Raw genomic sequence first — 22,617 nt, 5'->3', positions numbered from 1 at the left:
AGAACATTCTTTCCAGATAGGCTGTTAAAATGATTCACCTTCTGGAGATGTTTACTTCCTTCCATGGAGTACAGCAGGAGACCTAACAACTACCTCAGACTAAACACCCAGATTTTAATTACCATGGAGGCAGATTAGCATGACTAGCCCAGTGCCAGGGTGGGAGGTGGCATCACAGAGTCTGAAGCTTTTGGGGTCCTTTCTTCCAAGGTCTGGAGCTTTTGCTGGCTCTCTGGGTAAAACTCAGCCAAATAAAGCATTTATTCTTATCTTCTGATCAGATTTCCTCAAAAGTGACTGCTGCTGCATCACACCAGGAACTTTCCCTGTGGACAAATGTCTAAGGTTTGTTGGAAAAGACAGCTATGGGAAGTCATTGATGGCAAGTCCCTGTAAATGATTAAATACATTGAATATTATACTTCATGCATTCTGTGGCATGAAGTATTTTACAGAGGTCAGGAATAGTTACAGAGGTTTCGTTGCTTAGATCAAGCAAAGCAGAGATAGGAAGCCCTGGAGAAATTGCTTGGGCTGCTACTGAGAAAAAGTAGAAAGGACTCTGTATGGCAAGGAGCACATGGACAGGGTGCAGCCTGTTAAACATGCTGCAGCAAACAGGCAGCTGAGAAAGGCCCTGGAATGGGTCAGGACAGCTTGGGAGTCCATCTGGGAGCACCAATGGGGTACACAGTAGCACACAGCACGACTTTCCCCTGCCCCATATGAATGCCCACAGGCTTTTCCCTCTTCCACACAGGGGCACCCACAGCAGACCCAGTCAGAAATCCACATCTAAGTGCTGATGATTTGGGCAAATCCCATTTCGGGTCAGCTGAGAGCCCCATGGATAGAGACAGGTCATGAGACTGCCCAATACAAAGCCCCTTTGTCCTTGAGTGCAGGGGATAATAGCCCCAGCACAATCTGCTGAGCCTGGCAGGGACTGAAGAGCCCTGGCAAAGTCCCCCCTGTCCTACTGTCAGAGCAAGTTTATGCATGAGACCCTGCTCTAAAGCCACCTCTGTGTTCCCCTCTTGTGAAGGTATCCCAAATCCCAGCAGCAGGAACCTTACTGGACTAAACCCACCAAATCAACATCAGAACGTCCAATTACTCAGAAGGCTGAGCAGAGGGGAAAGCAAGCTCTGGGCACTGGAGCAGGGGAGGGCAGGGCACTGAGAGGCAAATCCCACATCACACACACACACAGAGCCTTCTTGGCATGCTGGAAAGGGTTTTCCCATGGGTGGGAAAGCTTTCCCCACCACCCATCTTCAGCCAGTTCACCTCCGCCCCGTGGAACCCAGCGTTGTGTCACCTGGCCACCAAGCAGGTTTTAAGCAGGGGAAGTGTGGCTGCAGCTCTGGTGGCAGCAGGGGTCAGTCCTCACCCCCGCAGGCAGCATCCACGGCAGGCTTGGCAGTGCTGCCAACAACTGCAGTGGAAAAGAGTTGTCAAGCACTGCTCAGGAAGGCTCGTGCTTGACAAATATTTGTTGAGCTGATTGTAACCTGCCTGGCTCATACCTCCGAATGCAGAGAACCTGTGGGGAAGAGCTCAAACCCCGGCAATACAGCCACCCTTTCTCCCTCCCCCAGCACAGCTCTAGATGTGTATAAGAGAAATGCAGAGAACCTGTGGGGAAGAGCTCAAACCCCGGCAATACAGCCACCCTTTCTCCCTCCCCCAGCACAGCTGGAGAAAGCTGCAACCCTGAGCCAGCTCCTCACCCCAGCTGAGCTGTTCTCAGCGTGGAGAACAGCAGGAGCAGGCTGTTACATGACAGTGACCACATTTGGATTATATTCCAGTGGTTCCCCTTGTGCTGATCCTCACCTTTGCAGACCCTGGAGGAGGTGGGGATCTGCCTGGCTGTAGCTGGATGGGGCTCTGGCTGCTGCTCCATCCCTGCAGCTTGCAGCAGAGATGCAGGCTGTGTGCATGAGGGTCCCAGCATCCATGGCAGGGCACTGTGCACACAACATGTGGTCATGGGATGTCTGGGACAGAGGCAGGACACATCTGGGACAGATGGGGCAGGACATACCTGGGCTCCTGAACTGGCTGAGGGCAGAATAAAGAAGGAAGCACTGAAAATGAAAGCAGAGCTGCTGTGACATTTTCATGCTTGGCTTCTGACATCCTCTCCCTCTCATACACTTGACTTCCTTGCTTATTTTTATCAGATGAAGCTGATGGTCGCTGCTAAGGTAACCCTGTGTGGTTGCAGCTCTGGCAGCGACCGAGTGCTCAGTGCATGCTTCCTTTGTGGCTTGTGCAGTCTTCCCACCCCTCAGGGCTCTCAGAACAGTGGGTTTGACTTTGCTGTGCCTCAGCTGCCTGTTGTGGTGGGTAGTGGTTCCCCTCTCCAGGCTCTGTTCCCTTGCCTGCCAGCCACTGCTATCTATCTTCCACCTCTTCTTGTCCTGTCCTTGCTGACTTCAGAGGGACACGTACAGGTCACTGAGCCCAAGCATGGGGCTGGGGGTTTCTCTTTTAACGTGGATAAAGCACAAGACAACTTTCACAGAGCTGACAACTTGGTGTGGGAGAAAAAGCTCTTCATTGACAGGAAAAGGTCTGATTTGAAACAACAAAAACAATTACTTCTCTTGCTTTGACCCCAGTCATTCCTCTTTTAGCCATTATAGGGAAGGTGAGACCAGAGAATAAAGGAATCTCTTCCCCAGCTGGTCTGTCTCCAGTCCTGGTACCCAAACTGCCCCCAGGCTTTCAGCTCATGCTGGGGCCATCAGTCAAGCCTCACTCATCTTTTCCTTCAGGTGAACTTCCACTGAGCAAAAGCTGGGAGCTGCAGAGGTAAGTGGGTGCCCCAGGGTATGTCCTGGCTGCATTTCCAGTCCTTCAGGCATGAAACCATGGAGCCACAAAGGCCTTTGGCAAAGCAGCTCTCCTATCACACCTAACAACCCCACCCACAGTGCCCTCCTTTGCTTTGCAGCAGCTCTGCTCATCATCACATAAACACACACAATGCCCCCACCAGTCCCAGGCATTTCCTGGGTGAAGCAGGTTTCTCTACTCAGTTCCTCCCTAGGTGATGGGCATGAAGACTCCTCCCTCCCACTCCTAAAAACAGCACTCGTAAACCTTCCTTTGTGTGAGGATGGGTTTGAGTTCAGCAGAGCTGCTCTCCAGCCCTTTCTGCAGATGCATGACCACTGGGGCTGTAGAAAGTGACACATTTTTAACCCAAGTGCTCAAAGCCAATGACACTGTGTTACTGACACTGCTGGCCTCTGGGAAAGCCGAGGATGGGCCATGGCTTAAGGGATGTCCCACACACTGCCCTCCTGCTGCAGAGACATTGACACAGATGCTGCTGACCGTGGGGACACCAGGCAGGTGCACAACTAAACTCTACTGTGCACCTCTCAGATCCAGACACAGATTTTCACTGTCCAAACATAAGCAGAAAGGCATCACTTACACCATGAAACACCCAGAGCTTTTCTCCTCAAGTAAGGATTTAGGGATAACAATATTTAGTTTATACAGAGATGCATGGTGGCCTGGATTGCTTTTTGAGTGCTCAGAGCATGTGCATTACAGGCTGCTGATCCTCACATCCCTTGGTTTGTTCCAGGTGACTAGACTTGGAGGATTTTGTTTTACTTTTGATTGTGCTTCAAGACATCTCAAAGCAGATCAGCATCACAAGGATGAAAGCTCCATGTCCTCATCGGCTGGGAACTTCCTACTGGAACTGGAAGGAGACAGCTTACCTGAAAGAAAATTCAGCTTCTCCTGTTGCTTGCAATGATAAGGAGTGTGGTTACACCAGAGCACAACTTCAACCTGCACCAAGGGGACCTGTATCTTAGGGGTGGCTGCTCCCCACATGCAGTGCAGGTGAATTACCTTTGCATTCCCACAGAGCAAGAATTTTTCCTGTCTGCACCCAAATGTAGGCAAAGTGGGCTTTAATGAGGGCAAACAGAAGTGGATGCACACTAAACACTACAAATGGAATATCTGGGAATTGAGCAGGACAGCAGTACACAGCTTGCTGTGTCATCAGTTTCGAGTATAGGGCAAAGCTCTGAGGAGGACAAATACCTCAGGTTTAAATGTGAGCCAGGAGAAACATTCTGCATCCAAAGAAAGGTCCTTATGCCACCCATCATTTTTTGGGGATGAGTAAGGCTCACCCATTCAGCATCAAGCCTATTTTCATTTGATGATCCAAGTTCCAGTTTGGCCACAATAGCTGGAGTCAAGGAGCAGGAAAGAGCCTCCCTCCCACCAGCACTGTTCCAGGCTGATACAAGGCAGACCCCCTGGCTAAGCAAGGCCCACTCAGAGGCCCACCCTTCTGGTCTCACCACAAAACAGGCTAATACATCAGGATTCACTCCTCATTCTGATGTGAGCCTGGAAAACCTGTTGGTGTGAAGCATATGGAAGCAGCAGACAAGTTCAGTACATTTGCAGTTTCCCTAACCAGTGCTGTATTTTAAACAAAAACACTCTGGGTCACGAATAAACATCCTCACTCATTTCAGACCAGCACATATGATTGTCTTGGAAATCCTGCAAGCAGCTTCTGCAAGGCAAGCAACTCCGTGCCCAAGGAGAGGAAGAAATCAAAGCCCCTCTGCTAGAGGTTGATTGAAGAAAAGGAGAGGTCAGCTTTAATACTGCATTTATTCCCATGGCATAAAATATCCATGAGGGTTGAGCATGATACAGTTCATCACTGAACTGTGGGGCTCACACTGAGCATGCCCTCAGTTCAAGCATTAAATGGAAGGGTCATTAGTTAGTGTATTTAAACTAGTCTCATGTAAACATAACACTCCAGCCCTCAGCTGGGCTTGTTTGCCTAGGTGAGATTAGAGTGTCAGCTGCCAAATCACAGGAACTTCTATCCATGTACTTTAAAGATATGGGTATTCCAGGGTATTTGCCTCTTATCATCAGGTTTTAGTGGAAAATTTAATCCCATTAAGTACACAACTAGAATTACTGAATCCTGGTGTGGTCAGACTTCTACACCCAGAACAGTGCCTTGGTACCAGAGAAGTTCAGACTCACACTCAGAAATGCCATATCCTCCCAGCAGCACCAAACTCATTGGTGAGTGACAACTACTCAGGAAGAGCTGACCTCTAGACCCAAAATGGCCAACACAGACAACCCTGGGGAGCTCAGCTGGGGCCCTGGAGCACACAGCAAGGCAAGACTTGGCTTCATGAGTGCTGCTCAGGGCAGGGAAGAGCACACACAGGGAACACGACTAACAGCAGCTGTGAAGAGTTCCCGCTCTCCATAACACTTCATGCTCTGTCAGGTTAGGTAAGGGGGTAGATATAGATGACAGATGTAAATACAGATTTTTTTCAGGAATAAATAAGCTGGACCAGCTTATTTATTGTTTTTTTATTTTATTTATTTTTTAGTTTGCTGCAGCCTTTCACACAGTAGTGAGCAACCATGGGAAGATAGAAGGCAAAGGTGCTGCCCCTCAAAGTTGACTTAGGTTTCCAATGTGGTAGGGCATGATCTGAGGCCAGCCACCATTAAGAAACCAGCATTTCCATGCTCAACTGACAGCCATGATCTGGAAGGTTGACCATCCCAACCCACTTCTGCAGTAAAACCAAAGCCAGTATGTTTGGAAAGCATTTTCAAACTTTATTTACAACTGTCACAGTGACAAAAATGTAGTTTGAAAAAAATGCTAGCTTCTCCCTGAGGCTCAAAAAAGAATTACAGAAATATAGAATGTATATCATACAACAGGAGGAGTTTTACTGGAGTGCTTTGTTCTTTAGATACGTTCAACAACAAATAGAAATATACACAATACTTCCAAAAAAAGGATGCAGACAAATATGCAAGTCTTTAGGGCAGACAGCAGGTCTGAAGTCCAAGGATTGCCATCTCACTGCTGCCCACATGGTAATATCTTTGATACAGAGCTTTGACTTGGTGGTACAGATGGTAGAGACCAATAGAGAGTAACACTTAGAAAGAAGACGACTGGCTGGTATGCAGTATACAAGCTCACTCCAGTAAGACAGCAAGACTAGAACAAGTGTTACAGACACAACAGCTGAATCCATCGCTAGAGAAAATGGTATCACCACATCATGGCCATTCGATGATCAACCTTGCACCAAGGTGGGCAGGGAGAGTGTCTGACTGGGTCTGCGTGGCTGGACCAGAGGCCAGCTGCAGTGTAGGAACACTGAATTTCTCCTGCTTTGTGCTAACTCATCTCCAAACTCCCATCTGTCCAAAAATAGTTACACAGAGCTGATAAATTATTGCCATTATGTTGAAACACAAGCAAGACAAGACTAAAACAATCCTGCCAATATGTTAAAAGCAGTTCCCAAACCCCACCAGCGTTAAACTACTCATGAGGTATTAAAAATACAAATACACACATGTCCAAATAGATTTTAAAAATGGAACCAGTTATAAGCAAAGGAGGGTGGCATTGGGATTATTATGGAAATTTGGTTAAGGCCTTTACATTTCTTTTTCTCTTCCATGACCCCAGATTTGGTTTAGGTGGTAACTGCTCTCATCCTATCCCAAGACTGACTGGCTCCCAAGCTGGTCCCCAAGGCTGCAAGATCATCCCTTTCCAGGAAAGCAGCAGGTTACCTTGTCTAGCAGCAGACTGGCCTTCTCCTTGAGGCAGGATATGATGAAGAGAGGACAAACCCAGACTTCACAAGCCAGTCTGCACTTCATACCCCACTGGTGATCCACACTAGATCTGGTGTTTCGTCTCCAGATGACCCCCAGGTCTGGCAGCCCTCCCCACCAGCCTGTACTGCACTGAGGAGGCCCTGCAGTGCAAAGCTGGAGGAGAACCCCCCCAAACCAGCCCTCTCCAGCCCACTGACCAGCAAGTTAAGAGACACAAAGCCCTACAACCTCAAGGACACCAAAGCAAGGAGGCTTAAATCTCCACCATTGGGCTTGGGGCACCATAAAATAGGAGACCACCCACAGCAGCCTCAGCAGACAGGAGAGAAAAATCTGAGGTGTTCAGACATGAGCTCTTGCTGCAGACAGAAGCACCTTTTTACATCCGATGCACATCACCTCATGCTCACCACCTGCAAGATAAGCTAGGGCGTCACAGGAGAGATGACAAGCAGCAGCCTAACGCTATCCTGCAAATACAGCAGCTCAGCATTGAAGAGTCTAAAGGCAAACAGGGGGAGAAAGTAACTTTGGGAAAAGTGGCTGGAAAACAGGCTCAACAGCGAGAGCAAGAAACCAGACTACTCCTATGGACGCTCACCTTACCCTAGGAGGTGCCGAACCAGGGAGAGCTACAGGCCCCTTGTCACTAGATCATTTAGCCATGCTTCACTATGGACACCCTTCCACCCCCCAACACACAAAATGGAAGCTGTAAGAAAGGCAAATCTGAGATATTTTGGCTCTGTTTTCATGCTTTTAGCCAGAGGCAGCTCCCAGCCAAATGCTGCCACCTCCAACCTTCCTCCCCCTTCCCGAGCTCCCCCCTCCAGCAGTCCTCGTGTGGTCACCCTCTGCCATGTGCTTGGAATTTCACTGCTGCCTCCGCCTCGGAAAAATACAGATAACCATCTCGAGAACAGCAAACATTTCTCTGCGTTACTTCCTTCCTTCCTCAGGAGGTCTGGTGACACCGAGGGCTTCAGTTCTCAATACAGAGAATACAAAAAAACTAAGATCTCGCAGGTGCAAAATTGAACTTGTCTTTTTAAAAAGACTTTCAAAGAAAGTGTGGCTCTTCCTTCAGAAGGGTGCAGTCCCTTGCCTTTCCTCAGATGCCATTTATTGCTCCTTGTTGTCCTTCTTTGCATCTTCACAGTTTTCTTCCTCCTCTTCCTCATCCTCCTCCTGCACGAGGAACTCTTCGGGCGGCCATCTCAGCTCCCCGCTCTCCACGTCCCCCTCCGTGGGCTCCACCACGATGGAGGGCAGGCGGTCCTTCAGCTTACAGTAACGATCAAAGTCTGAGGGGTCAGGAAAGATCTGAAAGAGCCAACAACAGTCTGTGAGAGGGGCAGCACTCATGCAGTCTCAGCCAAAACCCAGCTCAAGACATTTATGTCTCCAGGGCAGACTACTCTGGACATAGAGTCAACCACTGAGTGATGGGAGTACTCTTGAACTTGCAAATAACCTTTTCAAGTCTCCAAGTAATGGAAATGAGCATTGCCCAAGAGGCTCCTGAAGCACATGCTTGCTTGGATAGTGCTCAGCAAATAGGTATCTGCCCTTTTGGATATTTATCCAAATGCCTCGCTGCCCCCCACCCCTGCTTTTGCATTAATGCTCTTGAGTTTGCACACAGAGCTATCTCGATCAGAGAATCTGAGATCTCATTTCCTGCTCCTGGTCAGGCTGCACATGAGAATGGGCTTGTTCTCCAGGCTCTGCTGCTGCGAGGCAGGAGGCTCATGGCAACCCAGCGCTAGAGCAGCCCAGACCCTTGCAGCAAGGGCCTGTGTCTGTTATCACTCCAGAGCCACAGTGCCAGCCTGAAATAGCTCAGCTGCATTTTAGAGATAATTCTGGCAGTATTCTGCACACTACAGCTACCATGCATCAGCAGTGAAACTCAGCAGGACACTCATTTTATGGAGGGGCTGCAGACTGGACTGTATTTCTTCAGGAAAGGGCATAGCCAGCAGTAATGCACTGTATTTCTCACGCAGTGAATACAAGGACTCCTTGCTCTCCAGCTCCTCAAGGTGCACCTTAGCCATTCCCTCCCACCCACTGCTTGCCACACAGATGCACAAGCTGGTGCAGTGCAGCAGATCCAGGGCCCACACTCACTGGTAGTGCCAGTGATGCACACTTTGATCCTACTAGGAACTGAGGCAAAGCATGAGTAAAGGAGGAAAAACTGCTGGTGCAGTGTTAGCAGCAGCTTTGCATGACTAGATTGCAATGTGAACAGAAAAGGCTGTGGGTAACTTGCTGGAGGAACAGCTTCAAGCCCCAGCTCATCCAGAAGGGAATTGCTGGGTGATAAAATCCACTGGCTACATCAGACCTCCTGGTTAGTAGCCAGAAGATTAAACAACCACCACCTGCTATTTCAAACTATTTTATCAGACCGCCCATTTCACATTAGAGTTGCATTTAAACACTCCAAAGAAGAAAATGACAAAGTGCATTTTCCCCTTGAGGTTGTAGGCCAGGTAAGAAGTCATGTGGCTGTACCTTTCTTTGAGCATCATCTGCATTCAAGTGACTTGCAAGTGCATCCTGGCAGGGAGCAGCACTGCCAGCCTCAGCCTGAGAGCAAGATCTGATCTGCTTTTATCTTTGTGGTTCCAGTTACAAAAGAAGGCTCCCCCATTCAGGAGCCCTGAGCATTAACCATGAAGCCTCATTCTCCTTGTGCCAATCATGTGGGTACCCACCACCTTGGGAAGTCCTGGCCACAAAAAGTGAAATAACACCCTACCAACTCCTTCTCCAGCCTAGCAACGATTAGCTACAGCATCACCTCCTTGGAAAATTCATTCTTCTACTACTCAGCCTCATTTCTCCTTCACACACAAAGCTTTGTGGCAATCAGATTGAGATAGCCATCGGGCTGCTACCTAATGCAGCAAATTCAGGCAAGGTAACAGAAGGTAATGCACAAATCAGGGACTGTTTGCATGTGATTATCTGGTCCTGGGGACAGTGGTGCGAGAGTCCAGCTCCTTGTGCATGTTTTTCAGGTGCACAAGAACATCTGAAGTCCCTTGAACACAGCCACATCAACCTGGGCATTGCAGTGTGAGCTACCTGCTATTAGTCATTCCCAGCACCAGTGAGACAGCAACTGTTTCTTGGAGCTTTGTGGCTTCTGCTTGGCCAAACAAAATCAGGCACACAGTGCATTACTGAAAGTACAGTCAGTGGCTCTTAAGCATCAAGTTATCTAAACCCAGGATAGGGGAAAAAAAAATACCCTTGACATTACATGATTTAGAAGGTTGCAATGGAAAAAAAAGTGTGGTTCAAGAGGTTACATAAGCTGATAATGTCATGAAAATAGCCTCCTATGGAAGAAAAATAGCAGTATAATAATTAAAATAACTTTTAACTGCTATTATTTTAAGCACATTAGGTCAAATTGGAGCAATTTCTTTGAAAAGAGCCTGCCAGATTTTTTTCCAGAAACTAAGTAGTAGTCATTTCCTTACAAACAAATATCCGCAAAATGTGGTGCACAGCTTTTTTAATAATAAAAAAAAACCCTAGCACAATCTTATCTCAAACAGCTGCAGGACAGGCCAAACCCAAGAAGGTCAGGATTTTTTCCACTAAGTCATGCTTTTTAATCGTTGAGGCAGCACGAAGGGAGATGTTGCAACTGCACTTTGAAGGGGCGTGGACGGTCAATGGAAAAAATACAGAAAGGCAGATTTCCTCCAATGTGATGGGCAGGGTGACAGCATGCCAAGCACAAGGGCCTGAGGAAAAGGGTTTCAGACTATCAGTACATCTGAGGATGCCAAGTGAGAAGGTGAACCCAACCAGCCTCCCCACTCCTCTTTATAGAAAATGATAAGCAAGCACCAGCTCTCTGTCCTGCTCCAGCAGCACCATGCTACATTTGTTGGTTCCATAAGCCTAATCTGGTCCCACTCCAGATTTAGACAATGGGGAGAAAAAATCTCCCCAGCTTGCAGCAAGCTCCACACTGAAAATTGTAGCAGCTCAGCTCTGATCTGGGAGCTCTGCACTCTCTGGCACAGCAGCCAGGACAGCACCACTTGCCTCCAAGCCCTTCTGCTCACATTATCCTGCTCAGGCGTGTGGAAGGAAGGCTCTGCACCTCCCACCCCACAAAGAGGGCAACAGACATGGGTTAGCTTCTCCCTCTTGTTGTGACAGCCTGCACACAGCTGAAGCAGATGCCTTCCCCTGGCAGACCTGGTCACTTGATGGGGGACAAGTACCAACTGTTTGTGATGGCTGCCTAAAAGCAAATTGAGCAGGAATTCAAAGCCATCTTCTACCCCTCCACCTGCATGACACAGCACAAGGGGCTGCAACTGCTTCCACAGAGCCTCCCTTGTAGCTGAGCCCCAAATCCTGGCCATGGAGAGACACATCCAACATGTCTAGATCCACAGAGGACACGTATGCTGCTTCCTACACTACTCAACACAGCTTCTTGCCAACAGCAAGACTGGTTTTTACAGGCCCCTCTGGATTTATGTCTGGGAATTGCTCTCCTCATGAACTTACCCAGATCACATACAAATCAACCAAACTCTTGCCTTGCAGCTGGAAAGGGCAGGGAAAAGCAGAACTTGAAACAAAAGCTTGAAATGATTTTAGGAAGATCATGTTTGCCTCTGTTTCAGATGATCTAGCTCTACTATCCTTGGATGAAGTCCTGGCAACAAGAATGGAAAGTTTTCATTGCCCTAGGGAGGCTCATACCCTCTCTCAGCATTCACAGGAATGGAGAAACACCAAAAGCAGGAGAGATGTCAGACAATTAAGAAGATTAGCTCAGCACTACCATAATCCAAGTGACACTTGTAAAAATTCAAAACAACTTCCACATGTGTACTCTGTACCAACACCCATAGTTGGTCTGCCCTCCCATGGGGCAGAAAACCATTTAAATTACATTACAGGGAGGCTAAAGCAATGACATCTTTCCAAATTAAGTTACTGGTTTGGGGGGAAGCTTTGCTCAGTTGTGGTAGCACTATACAAGACTGCAAAGTCTGCATGGGAGACATCCCACCTCAGGTGCAGGATACACCTCTGATGGACACATCACTCATCCTCCTTGGACTGAAGAGCTGAATTTTGTGCCTCTTCAGCAATATCAAGCCAATATACCAAATCCCAAAACAGTGCTGAAATTCTGAAAATAAAACTTTAGTGCCATTGAGAAGCACAGCAAGCTCATTTCAGGAAGTACTTCAATCATCTCTCAGTGTCCTCTTTGGAGGACTTCTCCAGCTACAACACATACATTTACTCACACAGTAGTCATGACTTGAGAACGAGCTCAAAGTATGTACACAGCAGCTGTGACTCAGGTTGATGAGCCATAACAACTCCCCAGCCACAGAAATACTGCCCTGTCTCAGGGCATGATGTCAGGGAAACTTCCTACATCTAACCATTTTCCCTCAGAGTAAGGAGGCATCAAAGTAGGGAGGAAAAAACATGCTCCGAGGTGTTCAGATGAGCTGCTGTCCTCAGTTTACAGTTCAGTGGAACACTTGTGCACAGAATAGCTGCAAACATGATTGCTTTTGTATCTGTTTACCCCACATCCTGCTTCTGTCTTCACTGAGGTCCCAGACCCTGGCATACACATTGAGTCTGCCCACTAATTTGTCTAGCAGCCATGCTTGCTATCACCACCTTTTCACAGACTGGTCTCAAAACCTTCCACAGCAGCAAGCAGCACCTCTAAAGGACTTCCCCTGCACAAATCAAGGCTGCACAGACATGAAGCACCTGACAAGAAAACAATTACAGAGGAAGTTCAATTTCCATTGATCCAACATCCATTGGGCCAGTAACACACAGGTGGTCCAGTTTAACTGGAGGGATCCAGAAGACACAGCTCAAGCCCCTCAGCTCCCTGGGAAAGCCAGTGCTTCCCCAGGGCTGGTGAAGAGGTGTTACACTCACCAGAAATGACTTCCCCAACACCAAGCTTTTGGCACAGCCACTGGATAGAGCCTTAAGCCTATTTACCCAGATTCAGCCACTCTGACGTGATTCCCAGTGAGCTGTGGCTGTGATTAAGCTAGACAGATCCCAGCATGATGTGATCATGACTTAAAGAGATCAAGCTCCCCATGACAACCAAACCTCAGCTGATGGCATGAAGCAAGCTCAGCCTCTGCAGGCCAGTCTCCTACATGGGAGCCTGAAGGACCAGCGAGTCACCTGTCATCCAGCCTGCAGCAAAGCAGCACACTCAATTCAAAACACTGCCTTTGCTCAGAACACACACTTTGGCATTAAAGCGTTTTCAGTTGTGCTCAGACCCTGCTCCACTTCCAAGAAGCAAGGTGGGATTCCGGTCAAGGCACTGTTTTGACAACAGCTCCATGAAATGATTAATTCAGCCTCAGTTTCAGTGGCATTGTTCGTGCCGCTGGGAGACAGCGCAGAGGACAAGCTGGCAGAGTGCTGATGAGGCTCTTCAAAGAAGGGGCATTTCTAGGGCTGGGAAACAGCAAACAGTGCATTAGCTCTGGCTGGCAGCAGAAACAGCCTGGCTCACTGGACATTGCCAGGCAGGAAGTGCATGAAGCCCTCCATAGCCACATCTGTTTGTGGCAGGGGCAACTTGAGCCACCAGCTGCATTTCAATGAGTTTTTTGTTTAGTAAGTCCCATGGGAATTATGGGACATCTATTAAAGATCCAGAAATAGCTTCTCACTGCAGGCACAAGACCCAGCATGACATCATCTCTTCAGTCACATCTTCTGTTTTGTCTATGCTGCCCTGTTCTGAGACTCATGCCCTAAATTCACCACTCACTTCTGCTCAGGCCCTTGAAATCTGTTGGCTGAACCATCTTCAGGGGGATCAGACAGCAGCTTGCTGTCACAAATACAATAACAAAAGCCTTCTTATAGAGGATGATTTTGAAGGTAGCACACTAGCTTACAAGCATTTTGCATATTAACTGGAAAAATATGTAAAATGAAAAAGGGCATTTTGGAATTTCTATGATGAAAAAGCATGTTTGCCTTAAGCCTATGGAGGCACCTCAGTTAATACTGGTATTCCTCCTGCAGTCTGAGTTTTCATACTACTGAGCTGTCATGGCCAGCCCAGCAAAGGGCACAGTGCTTCACCAGGGAGGAGAGTGCAGACCTTCAGCTGATGTCTAGGACAGACACCCCACTGGGTGGAAGATGCAGAAGAAAAAAAGCCAACAACCCAAGTTCCCTTCATAACCACTGAGACAGAGAGGAGCCAAGAAGTTCAGTGAACTCCACAAGACAGAGGAATCAGATTGCTGAAGTTTACACTCAGGATACGAGCTTGCTTCCTCAGTTTACTTCCAAGTAGAAGCAAAAGGACTTTGAAACAGTTCTCTTTGTAGGACAAATCTGTCTGCAGCAGGTACTGATATGCTCTAGAATTCCAGAAGTGCTGCTGGACTGTACCACCTCCTCTGGTCCAGACAGTTTCATGCCTGCCTCTGGTGGCAGAAGCAGCCCCAGCCCCCAGCCTCACAGGCAGCATCCTACAGACCAACTCCCAGGTAGTCCCCGCTCTACACAGCTTGAAGGGGGAAATTTTGAACCCTAGCTTGAAGTCATCTCTGTAGTAAAATTAATTCAAGTTCTACTAAAGGAACAAGACAAAATTTTGAAGCTAAAAGTGCACTTTTTATTTTTTGCCTCTCATAGCCAACCAAGGGCTGTTACACTGTGAGTGCCTGACTCTGCAGATGAGGGGAAGATGATGCTGCAGCTTAGAACAAGCTTCAGTGTAGGAGCAGTCATGCTCCATTAGCCCTGTCTGGTTTTAAGTTATTGCACTACAGCTCTCAGACAAGCATACAATTTTCCATGTACCAAACTCTCTCCATCAGCAAGATGAGGTACAAAGTGCCAAAGTCTGAGGTAGAAGAAAAAGTTCATGGTGCTATTTGCATCAGATTTGCCCTAGCTGGTCTCTGTTCAGTTTCAACCCTTTAAGGATGCTTTCAACTTACCTTGACTTACACTGTGACATTCTTAGCCTAGCAGCCAGAGAAGGAAGGCTGGATCCTGCTCCCCAATCCTCTTTACACTAACCTGATTTAGAGGTAGACCTCATACACAGCCCACACACTGCTAGTGCCATAAGCATCTTCTATTTCAACTCCTCTACGCTTGCTGCCATCATTCTTCATCACATCACACTGAAGTTCCTTGCAGGCATTTGAAAAAATTATCTATAACTAGACCACTAAAGATAATAGATCTAGGATGCAAAAGCCCTGCACAGATATGAGTTGTCAGCTTTTATGACTCACATGTTCAGGTGATCCACTCAGAACCAAACAGTCCTGTTCCCCAGTTGACCCAATCAGACTTATCAAGGTCATTAACACTTGGGGAAGAACATCACTTAAGTGATCATTAGAACAAGCAGGGCACCTAGATTCTGCCTCTCCCTGGGAATTTAGATGGGTAAATAGAGGCATTTGACCTGAATGGGTTAAGCCTCCTCATAAGGTGACCCATAAAGACATCAAATGCAGGTTACTTTGATTGCTTCACATTTAACAACTGTCATTCCCTCTGCACTCCTTCTGTAAGAGAAGAAAGGCTGTATACTCCCCACTAACTCAAGTACTGAAGCATATTACAGCTATAAACCAAACCACTTGCATTATCCAGAGCCAGAATCCTAACTAAAAGAAGGAATGCATCCCCTTTTCCTCCACATAGCTATGGCTTCTGCTGGAGGCCTCGGCAGTGGCCCAAAGTTCAGTCAATTCCATGCTTCAGTGCACTGCTGCTGCCTTGTAGTTCCCTTTTCAGACACAAATATGCAAACATACAGCATCTCATCTGAATGCACACTTGGAGCAAGTGCCTCTGTGCAGGTTGTGTAACATCTGCAAAGGACAAAGCCTGCATCTGGATCTGCCGTAAGAGTCACCCGATGCACAGAACAGATGCAAGTCATTTGCCAGCACTCAGCATCTGTGTCAGATCTCATCAGTGAGCCTCCTGGAAGTGAAGAAAACCACAGAGCTAGGAAGATAAGGTGCCTGACTTGTGCTTTGATTAACTACAGGCAAGGAAATGAAAGGGAAATTGAGACTAAAGGATTAAGTCTCAATCTAGCTGAAGACCACTTCTTCACCCTAGCCATTGATCTAGACATTAATAGCTAACTACATTGTTCAGAAGTTTCAGAATAAATGCAACTCATGCCTCCAGGTACCACTATCTCCAGTGACATTTCATGGCTCATTTAGGCTGTGTCTGGTCTCACTGTATCTTATAGATGACTGTTAACCCTCTCAAATGGGCATATCAGGGAGGAAAACCAAAAACTACACCAAAAAGATGTGGATACCATATAAACAGCATCATCCTGCTCTCAGCAGATCAGCTGTATGGTGAGTTAGAAAGATCTCGAGAGCCCTCTCAGCCGAGTGAATGGCATGAATCCTCCTTTAACCCATCTCCCAGTGAGCCCCGAGAATGCTGAATGAGCAGGGGCTTGGGCACTTCAAAACAAGCGAATCCTCTGCCAACCTGCACTGATAGTGAGTGATACTTTAGACAACCATCTGCTGCCAAGCAGACATTCCAGTCAGTTGACTAGTTCTCACTCCTGGAAGACCTGCTGTTAGCTCAGGCCATGGAAAGGTACGTTAGACAAAGCTTACAGTTTAGCCCAGGCAATTCCACTTGGGATTAGTGCCTCAACTGCCAGCAAAACACTCACCTGATATGACAGCCCATCCTTGCGGGGGCTTAGCCCGATCTCATCCATGGCTGGGGTGTTCATCATCACTTCAGTCATTTCAGCGGATCTCAGATAATCAGAGCTAGAGACAAAAGACAGCATTCCAGTGATCTGAGGGGCTCCGGCAGGACTGAGCACGACTCAAGCGGCGAAGCGAGCAGCAGAGGCTGTAGGCAGTCTATTTCTGGTCCCTTCCTTCCTGCCCCCCCTTGGAAGGCAGCGGAAAAACCTCAGTACCTCGTAAGCCGGAGCTACATCCAATGCCCTCGGAGCACCTCCCCGGCTCTCCCCCCAAGAGCCCAGCTCAAGCACACCCGGGGACGCTCCGGCAGCAGCGCTTCGCTTTTAACTCCGCTTCCTCCAGCTCTGCCCCGCGGGGACGGGGAAAAGTAAAAAAACACGGAGTAAATGAAGTGCAAGCGCGGGGGTTTTGGTTTTTCTTTTTTTTTTTAATTTCTCAAGCCGCTGTGCTTTAGATCCCACTGACTTATTTTACAACCTCGGGGACTCGCACGCCAGCGGAGCGTGCGGCGCCAATTCCAGCTCGGCTCTTACAGCCTTAATGGCATTTCCAGCGCGAGAAAGTGAAGCGAACTCCCTCCCGCAGCTCGTCCATCCCGCAGCTCGTCCACCCCGCTACCGCCCGGCCCGCACCGCCCGCCGTTGGAACCACCGCCACCGGCCTCCGTCCCTGGGCCGCTCGCTCCCCGGGGGCCCTCGCCGTGCCGCCGCCTCGCCTCCTCCCGGGCCACGGGGCGGCTGAAGGGGCTCGGCCACAAGCGCCATCCCGGCCCCGGCAGCACCCCGCGACGGCAGAGCCGCCGTGCCCCCGCCCGCCCCCCGCGGGAAGCGCCCACTCACCAGGGCAGGGGACACAGCACAGACATGAAGTCCCAGCAGAGGCTGCCCCGGGCGGGGGGTGGCGGGAGGGGCACCCAGGCGCTGCGGGACAGGGCGGGACGATGCGCGGCGTTACCCGGGACCGACCAAGCTCCACTCACGCTTCGGCCGCCGCCTCCCGTCTGAGGCTCGAGCCCGCCGCGCGCCGCCTTAAATGGCCCCGGGGGGCGGGGCCCGGGCCAGGACCCGCCCACCCGCCTGACGTCAACTTTTTCATGAATGGCCTGGGCGCGCGCCGCCTGCGGGGGGAGGTATGGGGGTGTGTGTCCGTCTGTCCCCGCGTCCCCATGTCCCCATGAGCGGGGGGCGGCGGCCACTCCGTCCCGGGCGTTCCCAGTGCAGAGAGATGTGTTCTCGCTGTTTCACCCCGGGCCGAGGTGGGGCGCGGCCCCCCGGCTCTGCTGCCGGCCGCAGAGGGACGCACCGGCGGCACCCCGAGCATCACCGGGGCTGGGGCTGGCTCTCACGAAGCGGGTCTCAAAGCCACCCCCTTCGTGGTGGTGGTGGCAGGGGGTGGCCGGGGACCCGGCCAGGGACGGCACGTGCCGGAGAAGCGGCAGTGGCCGCCCAGCCCCGCTCCTGCCAGCACCTTCCGTGCCCCGCATCTCTGGCTGGAGTAAAAGCTGAGTGAGCAGCTTCAAGAGGCCGAGTTATATTTAGCAAAACAATGTGAATCAATGACGGGAAGGCTCAGGAGGAGAGGGAGAGGCAAATCCATTCGCTGCCCGGGCAGTGTGAGCACCGGGGGCAGCCTGCCGGTGAAGTACTTTTCCTGCATTCCCCTCCCAACGTGGAACTCGTGGAAGGCAAAATGCATCTTTGGGAGAAAGGCCTGGGCACCCCAAGCTCAACGTGACTCCCGACTTTATGCATCGATCTGGTTGTGGTCCTGCAGCCTGAGGAGCGGGCTGTGCCCCGAGGCACACGCCTGCAGGGCAGGGCTCTTAGCCATAGGACGGGCTGGGCCCTCCAAGGCTGCTGAGGGATGCGCAGGGATTTTGGGGACAGTTCCCCCCTCTGTCTGCTTTCCCAGGGAGAGATATCTTCCCGTATGCTGAGAAGTGAAGTTTGGTGCCAGGACTGTTTGGATTCCACCTGTTGCTCCATTCTGCTGCTCAGACTTTGCCAACACGGTGGATAAGCGAGCACACATTTACAAACGCTTCTCGTGTTTCCTTCAAGCACAGAACACGCAGCTGCTGCCGTGCTTCACACACGTGTCTATGCACGGGCAAATAGACTCTATTTGTCCCATTTTTTAAGTGCTAAAAAGCACAAGTTCCGTATGTCTGAAGGGAAGCCTTGCCCTCAGCTCCACCCAACTACCCTCCAGACTGTGTATAAATGTGTGCATCCAGACATGCATGCTTTTCTTCAGACCAGATAATTTAATCTTCTTAGATTCATATTATATAATGCAAGCGTATGTGGGTGTTTCACATCAGGCTTCAGCAAGCTGCTGCTTTGTGCCACATTAAAATGAATCACAAGGAGTCGGTCGAGCCCTTGCAAGTGTGTGGAAATTCAGGTGGGTGCGAGTGAGCTCCCTGCAAAGGGCCACCAGTCACCTTCTGCAAGGTTAATGGGGGTGGCAGCAGAGGGGACTCAATGCACATGGTCCTTTTGCCCTCCTTGAGCCTCTTGATAATGAGGTTTGGAGCCAGGGAGAGAAGTAAGAGGACAACCAAGTCTCCCAAGTGCTGGGGAAACAGCTTCCCTCTATTTTGCTGGCCTGTCCACCCAGACCCCCTCTCCCTGCTGCATCCCCCGGGACACACACATTGACATTGACTGTCTTTGCCGATTTCTACACTAAGAGAACGCAAAGACTTGACCTATAAAATGCTTTTTTGATGCTGAGCAGCCCAGCTCAGTGCCTGGTGGTATGTGCAGAGGCTGGGAGACCACTCTGGGACAAGGAAAAAGACAGGGTGCTGCTTCAGTCAAGTCTCCTAAAATGAACTTCACAGTCCACCCCAACTGTTTTCGTCTCCCACTATGTCCAGCTATAATGTGGGACATGAGATAGGGACATAGTTCAATTCCCTGGGACATTTCATCTGAAGCAACCCTGCCTGTATCCCTTAAACATATGCATACACCTGCTATGGATTTCCTGGTGGTGTCTGTACAAAATAAAAGCTAATGAAAAACCCTCATGCTCCCCAGTCACTCTTGCACCAGGCACACTGATTTGTCTCTCTAAATGTCTTCCTACACTCAGCAGGGTTTGAAGTTCAAGGTTTTTCCCTCCTTGGGAAGCTCATTCCTTTAAGTATATAATTTTTGATACATCAAAGTCCCTGAAGGAGGTCAAGAGACAGAACTAGAGCTCACCCTCCCCTCCAACCACCCTCCATGGCTCCTGAAGCCACCACTGAGGAAAAGCAGCTCAGATCAGCCCTTTGCCCATGTCCTCTGGGCACTGCCTTGCCATCTTGGCTGGCACGGGAAGATACTCGTTTCCACCTGGATAAGTGCCTTTCAGGGGGTGTGCTGGGGACCACACCAAACAAAATCCCTGGATGTCTCTGTGCTGAGCTCGCAGATTACTTCCCAACGATTGGGTGAGAACACGGGCCCTGGCCCTGGCCAATTCCCACCGGGAGGCCTGGGGATCGGTGCTTTTACTGCTGGCTTTGGCTCCAAGCCACGGCGAGATTTATTCGTGTGATTAACCCTAAGCGCGTTAATAGCCCTTTTGAAAGCAAAGGCACACCTCCCGTGATTCCCATCAGCAGCGCTTGGCTGCTTCCCTGCATCGGGGTGGCTCCACAGCCCATGCCACCAGGGCCAGGTTCCCTGGGTGAGCTGCCTGCCAGCAACACTGCACCTTTGGCCCTGCCTTGCTGGAGGCATCCAGGTATCCCAGGCATGGAAGATGTGTTATAAGCCTCGGGAGGATTCTCCATGCGAGGGAGTTGTCCTATAACAGCTCCTTCTGCTTTGCCTGCCCTAATCAGGTGTGAAAAGCTGGGGCTGCACAGGTGAGAAGGAGGGGTTGTTGTACCTGCAGCTCCCACCTTGCTAAGAACAAGCTTTGCCCTTTGGATAAGCCTTTATAGCAATGTCTAGGCTGAAACTGAGGGAGCCAAATTAACCCGTGAGCTGTTGAGCTGACACCTTTGAAACCACATGTCCAAGAAATCTGTTTTCATTACATCCCAGAAAATTAGTGATGAAAATTTAGTACTGATTTAGGGGGATAGCTGCTCACCCAGCAGAGCCCCAAGCTACTCTACTTGTTGGATGAAAAATGCCAAGTCCTCACTTCTCTCAGAGAGCAAAGCAAATGGCCATCCGTGGTCCAATAGTCACAGAGCAGTATATTGGAGTAAAGAATAAAATGGGATCAGCTCAAAGTCTTTGATCACAAATGAGAATGAACCCCTGTGCTCTTTCTCTGCTCCCTTGATAGGAGCAAGATACGGGCACTTCAAATTGCTATTTTTTTTGTCTTTTATTTTCAGCTAGTTCTAGTAAATGGTGCTCAACCTACCCTGATTTCCCTTTCTTTCCTCATTTCAGTGTTCACCAAAGTCCCTATTTCACAGCTGTGTATTTTTGTGTTAAACACTGGGGACTCCCCGGTTACCTGGGGGCAGGAACAGCAGCACTTGAGCTCTCAGCTGGGATAAAGGGCTTTCCAGGGCACTGAGCTGAGGGATAGCAGATGAGCCCCCGTGCCTTTTTTATTATCTTCAGTTAATTTTATAAATCTCTACAATATTTTGCTTTTCAGGACAGCATAAACCAACAGAGAGTAAACAAGTGGTAGCTCGTACATTCTGGATCAGCAGCAATCCAGCAGGAGCAGAGTGGTGGTGAAGAACAGACCATGGCTCTCCCCCTGGAAGACACTTGTGCATAAGCAGAGCCGAGAAGATTGACCCATATTTTCCCCTAACCTGCTTGGAATGTAAGAGTTTTCATTGCAAGCAAATACAAGACACTACGTGTCCAGATTTAGATCCCGCTCGGCACGGGCTGACCACACCATAGCCGGCCACGCTGGCATCCCAGCACCTCTGCAGCCATGCACGTGTCCCCCTCCCTTTTCCAAGGGCTAACTGAGGCTGCACGAGGCGACGTGACCAGCACAGGGTCACCCTTAGGGTCACCTCCATCTGGGAGCGGAGCTCGCTGGTTCTTGTCTCCCAGCCAGCGTTGTGAATCCTACGGGGAAAGTTTCCTAGTGAAAAAATAAACTCTTCCCACTTGGAATTTAAAAACAAAACCATGGAAACATTTCTCTCTGTCCTAATGTTTTGCAAAAAGTTATTTTAACAAATTTAAATTTGGGGCTTGATTTGACCGTCCAGTGCCCTTTGAAATAGTTGAATCCAGGCCATCACCGCAACCACGTTGGAGCCAGGCCTCGAGCTCCAGCTTGCCTGACATCCCACCAGCACCTTGGGCATTAAAGTCCCCCCTCCTCAGCTGAGAGGTGCTCAGCCTTCCCCAGTTCTGGGTTCCTTCACACACAATGAGCAGTAGCTTGTTTTGCTTCACCACATTTCATGACCCTCTTGCAAATAGTTTGCATGCCCAGGGATGCTGCAGACAAGCTGAAGCAGCTGCCACCTGCAGGCTGCCACGGTGGTGGCACCACCAGACTGTCCCGTGTGCCTCTGACCACCAAAATCTTCCTAAGAGGTGGTGACTGCAGCTCAGACAAACTCTGGGCTGTCCCTGCATGGCCCTACCTGTGCATGACCTGGCAGAAACCCTCTCCTCTCCTCTCCGTGCTCGTGGCACACAATCTATTTATTTCCTTGGAAAAAAGATAGGCTCTCACAGTGTCATTCTTTCCAGCCACTTTCCACATAGCATCGCATTTCAGAGTGACTTTCAGAGAGTGATTGAGAAGAAAAGGCCACTCAACGTTTGGCTGTCCTGCTCTGTGTGCCTGGCTGTGAAGGGAGTTGGAGAGCAGAGAGGAAAAATGGGGTTCGTACTCTGTGTTGAAAAGTAGAAAGGATGGACACAGTTGGCAGAGTAGAGGGGTTTGAGCTTACAGACCTTGCTAAGGGCCTGGGAATTGGATCTGCTTTTGCAAGGTTGCCTCTGGTTTTATTTTACACTGACCCCCCAGGAAGGAAGGGGCCGTGCCGGAGCCGAGTCTGGAGTCTCTGGCTCGGCTGGCTTCCATCCAGCTCTGCAGGCCCAATTCAGTGAAAACCTTAATCTTGTCCTGATAATTAGCTTTATGCTTAAGGACTTTTCTGAACTGGGGCCTTTCCTTGGTTGGTGAC

At 49.5% G+C, this 22,617-nt stretch overlaps 1 protein-coding gene across 2 annotated transcripts; it reads right to left on the bottom strand.

Annotated features, from left to right (window-relative positions):
- Positions 1-5,636: 5,636 nt before the first annotated feature.
- Positions 5,637-17,485, bottom strand: LBH (LBH regulator of WNT signaling pathway). 2 transcript variants are annotated; one of them, XM_015623172.2, is made up of 3 exons: positions 17,324-17,485; positions 16,442-16,544; positions 5,637-8,013 (listed from the first exon to the last, which is right to left on the bottom strand). In XM_015623172.2, the coding sequence occupies exons 1-3, from the start codon at positions 17,347-17,349 to the stop codon at positions 7,813-7,815; spliced, it is 330 nt and encodes a 109-aa protein (XP_015478658.1). In that variant the 5' UTR covers positions 17,350-17,485; the 3' UTR covers positions 5,637-7,812. The 2 variants fall into 2 exon arrangements, with proteins under 2 accessions (XP_015478658.1, XP_018861722.1); XM_019006177.2 differs by lacking the exon at positions 17,324-17,485 and adding an exon at positions 16,700-17,237.
- Positions 17,486-22,617: the final 5,132 nt, after the last annotated feature.

Source organism: Parus major, chromosome 3, assembly GCF_001522545.3.
Source record: "Parus major isolate Abel chromosome 3, Parus_major1.1, whole genome shotgun sequence".
In the NCBI taxonomy this organism is placed as follows: Eukaryota; Metazoa; Chordata; class Aves; order Passeriformes; family Paridae; genus Parus; species Parus major.
The sequence above is the reverse complement of the archived record's forward strand: the minus strand, read 5'-3'. Positions and strand labels throughout refer to the sequence as shown.

Coding starts and splice junctions, on each gene's coding strand:
- LBH (XM_015623172.2), bottom strand. CDS start 17,349: ATGTCTGTGCTGTGTCCCCTGCCCTG. Junction 16,545..17,323: donor GTGCTGTGTCCCCTGCCCTG/GTGAGTGGGCGC, acceptor TTTTGTCTCTAG/CTCTGATTATCTGAGATCCG. Junction 8,014..16,441: donor AGGATGGGCTGTCATATCAG/GTGAGTGTTTTG, acceptor TGGCTCTTTCAG/ATCTTTCCTGACCCCTCAGA.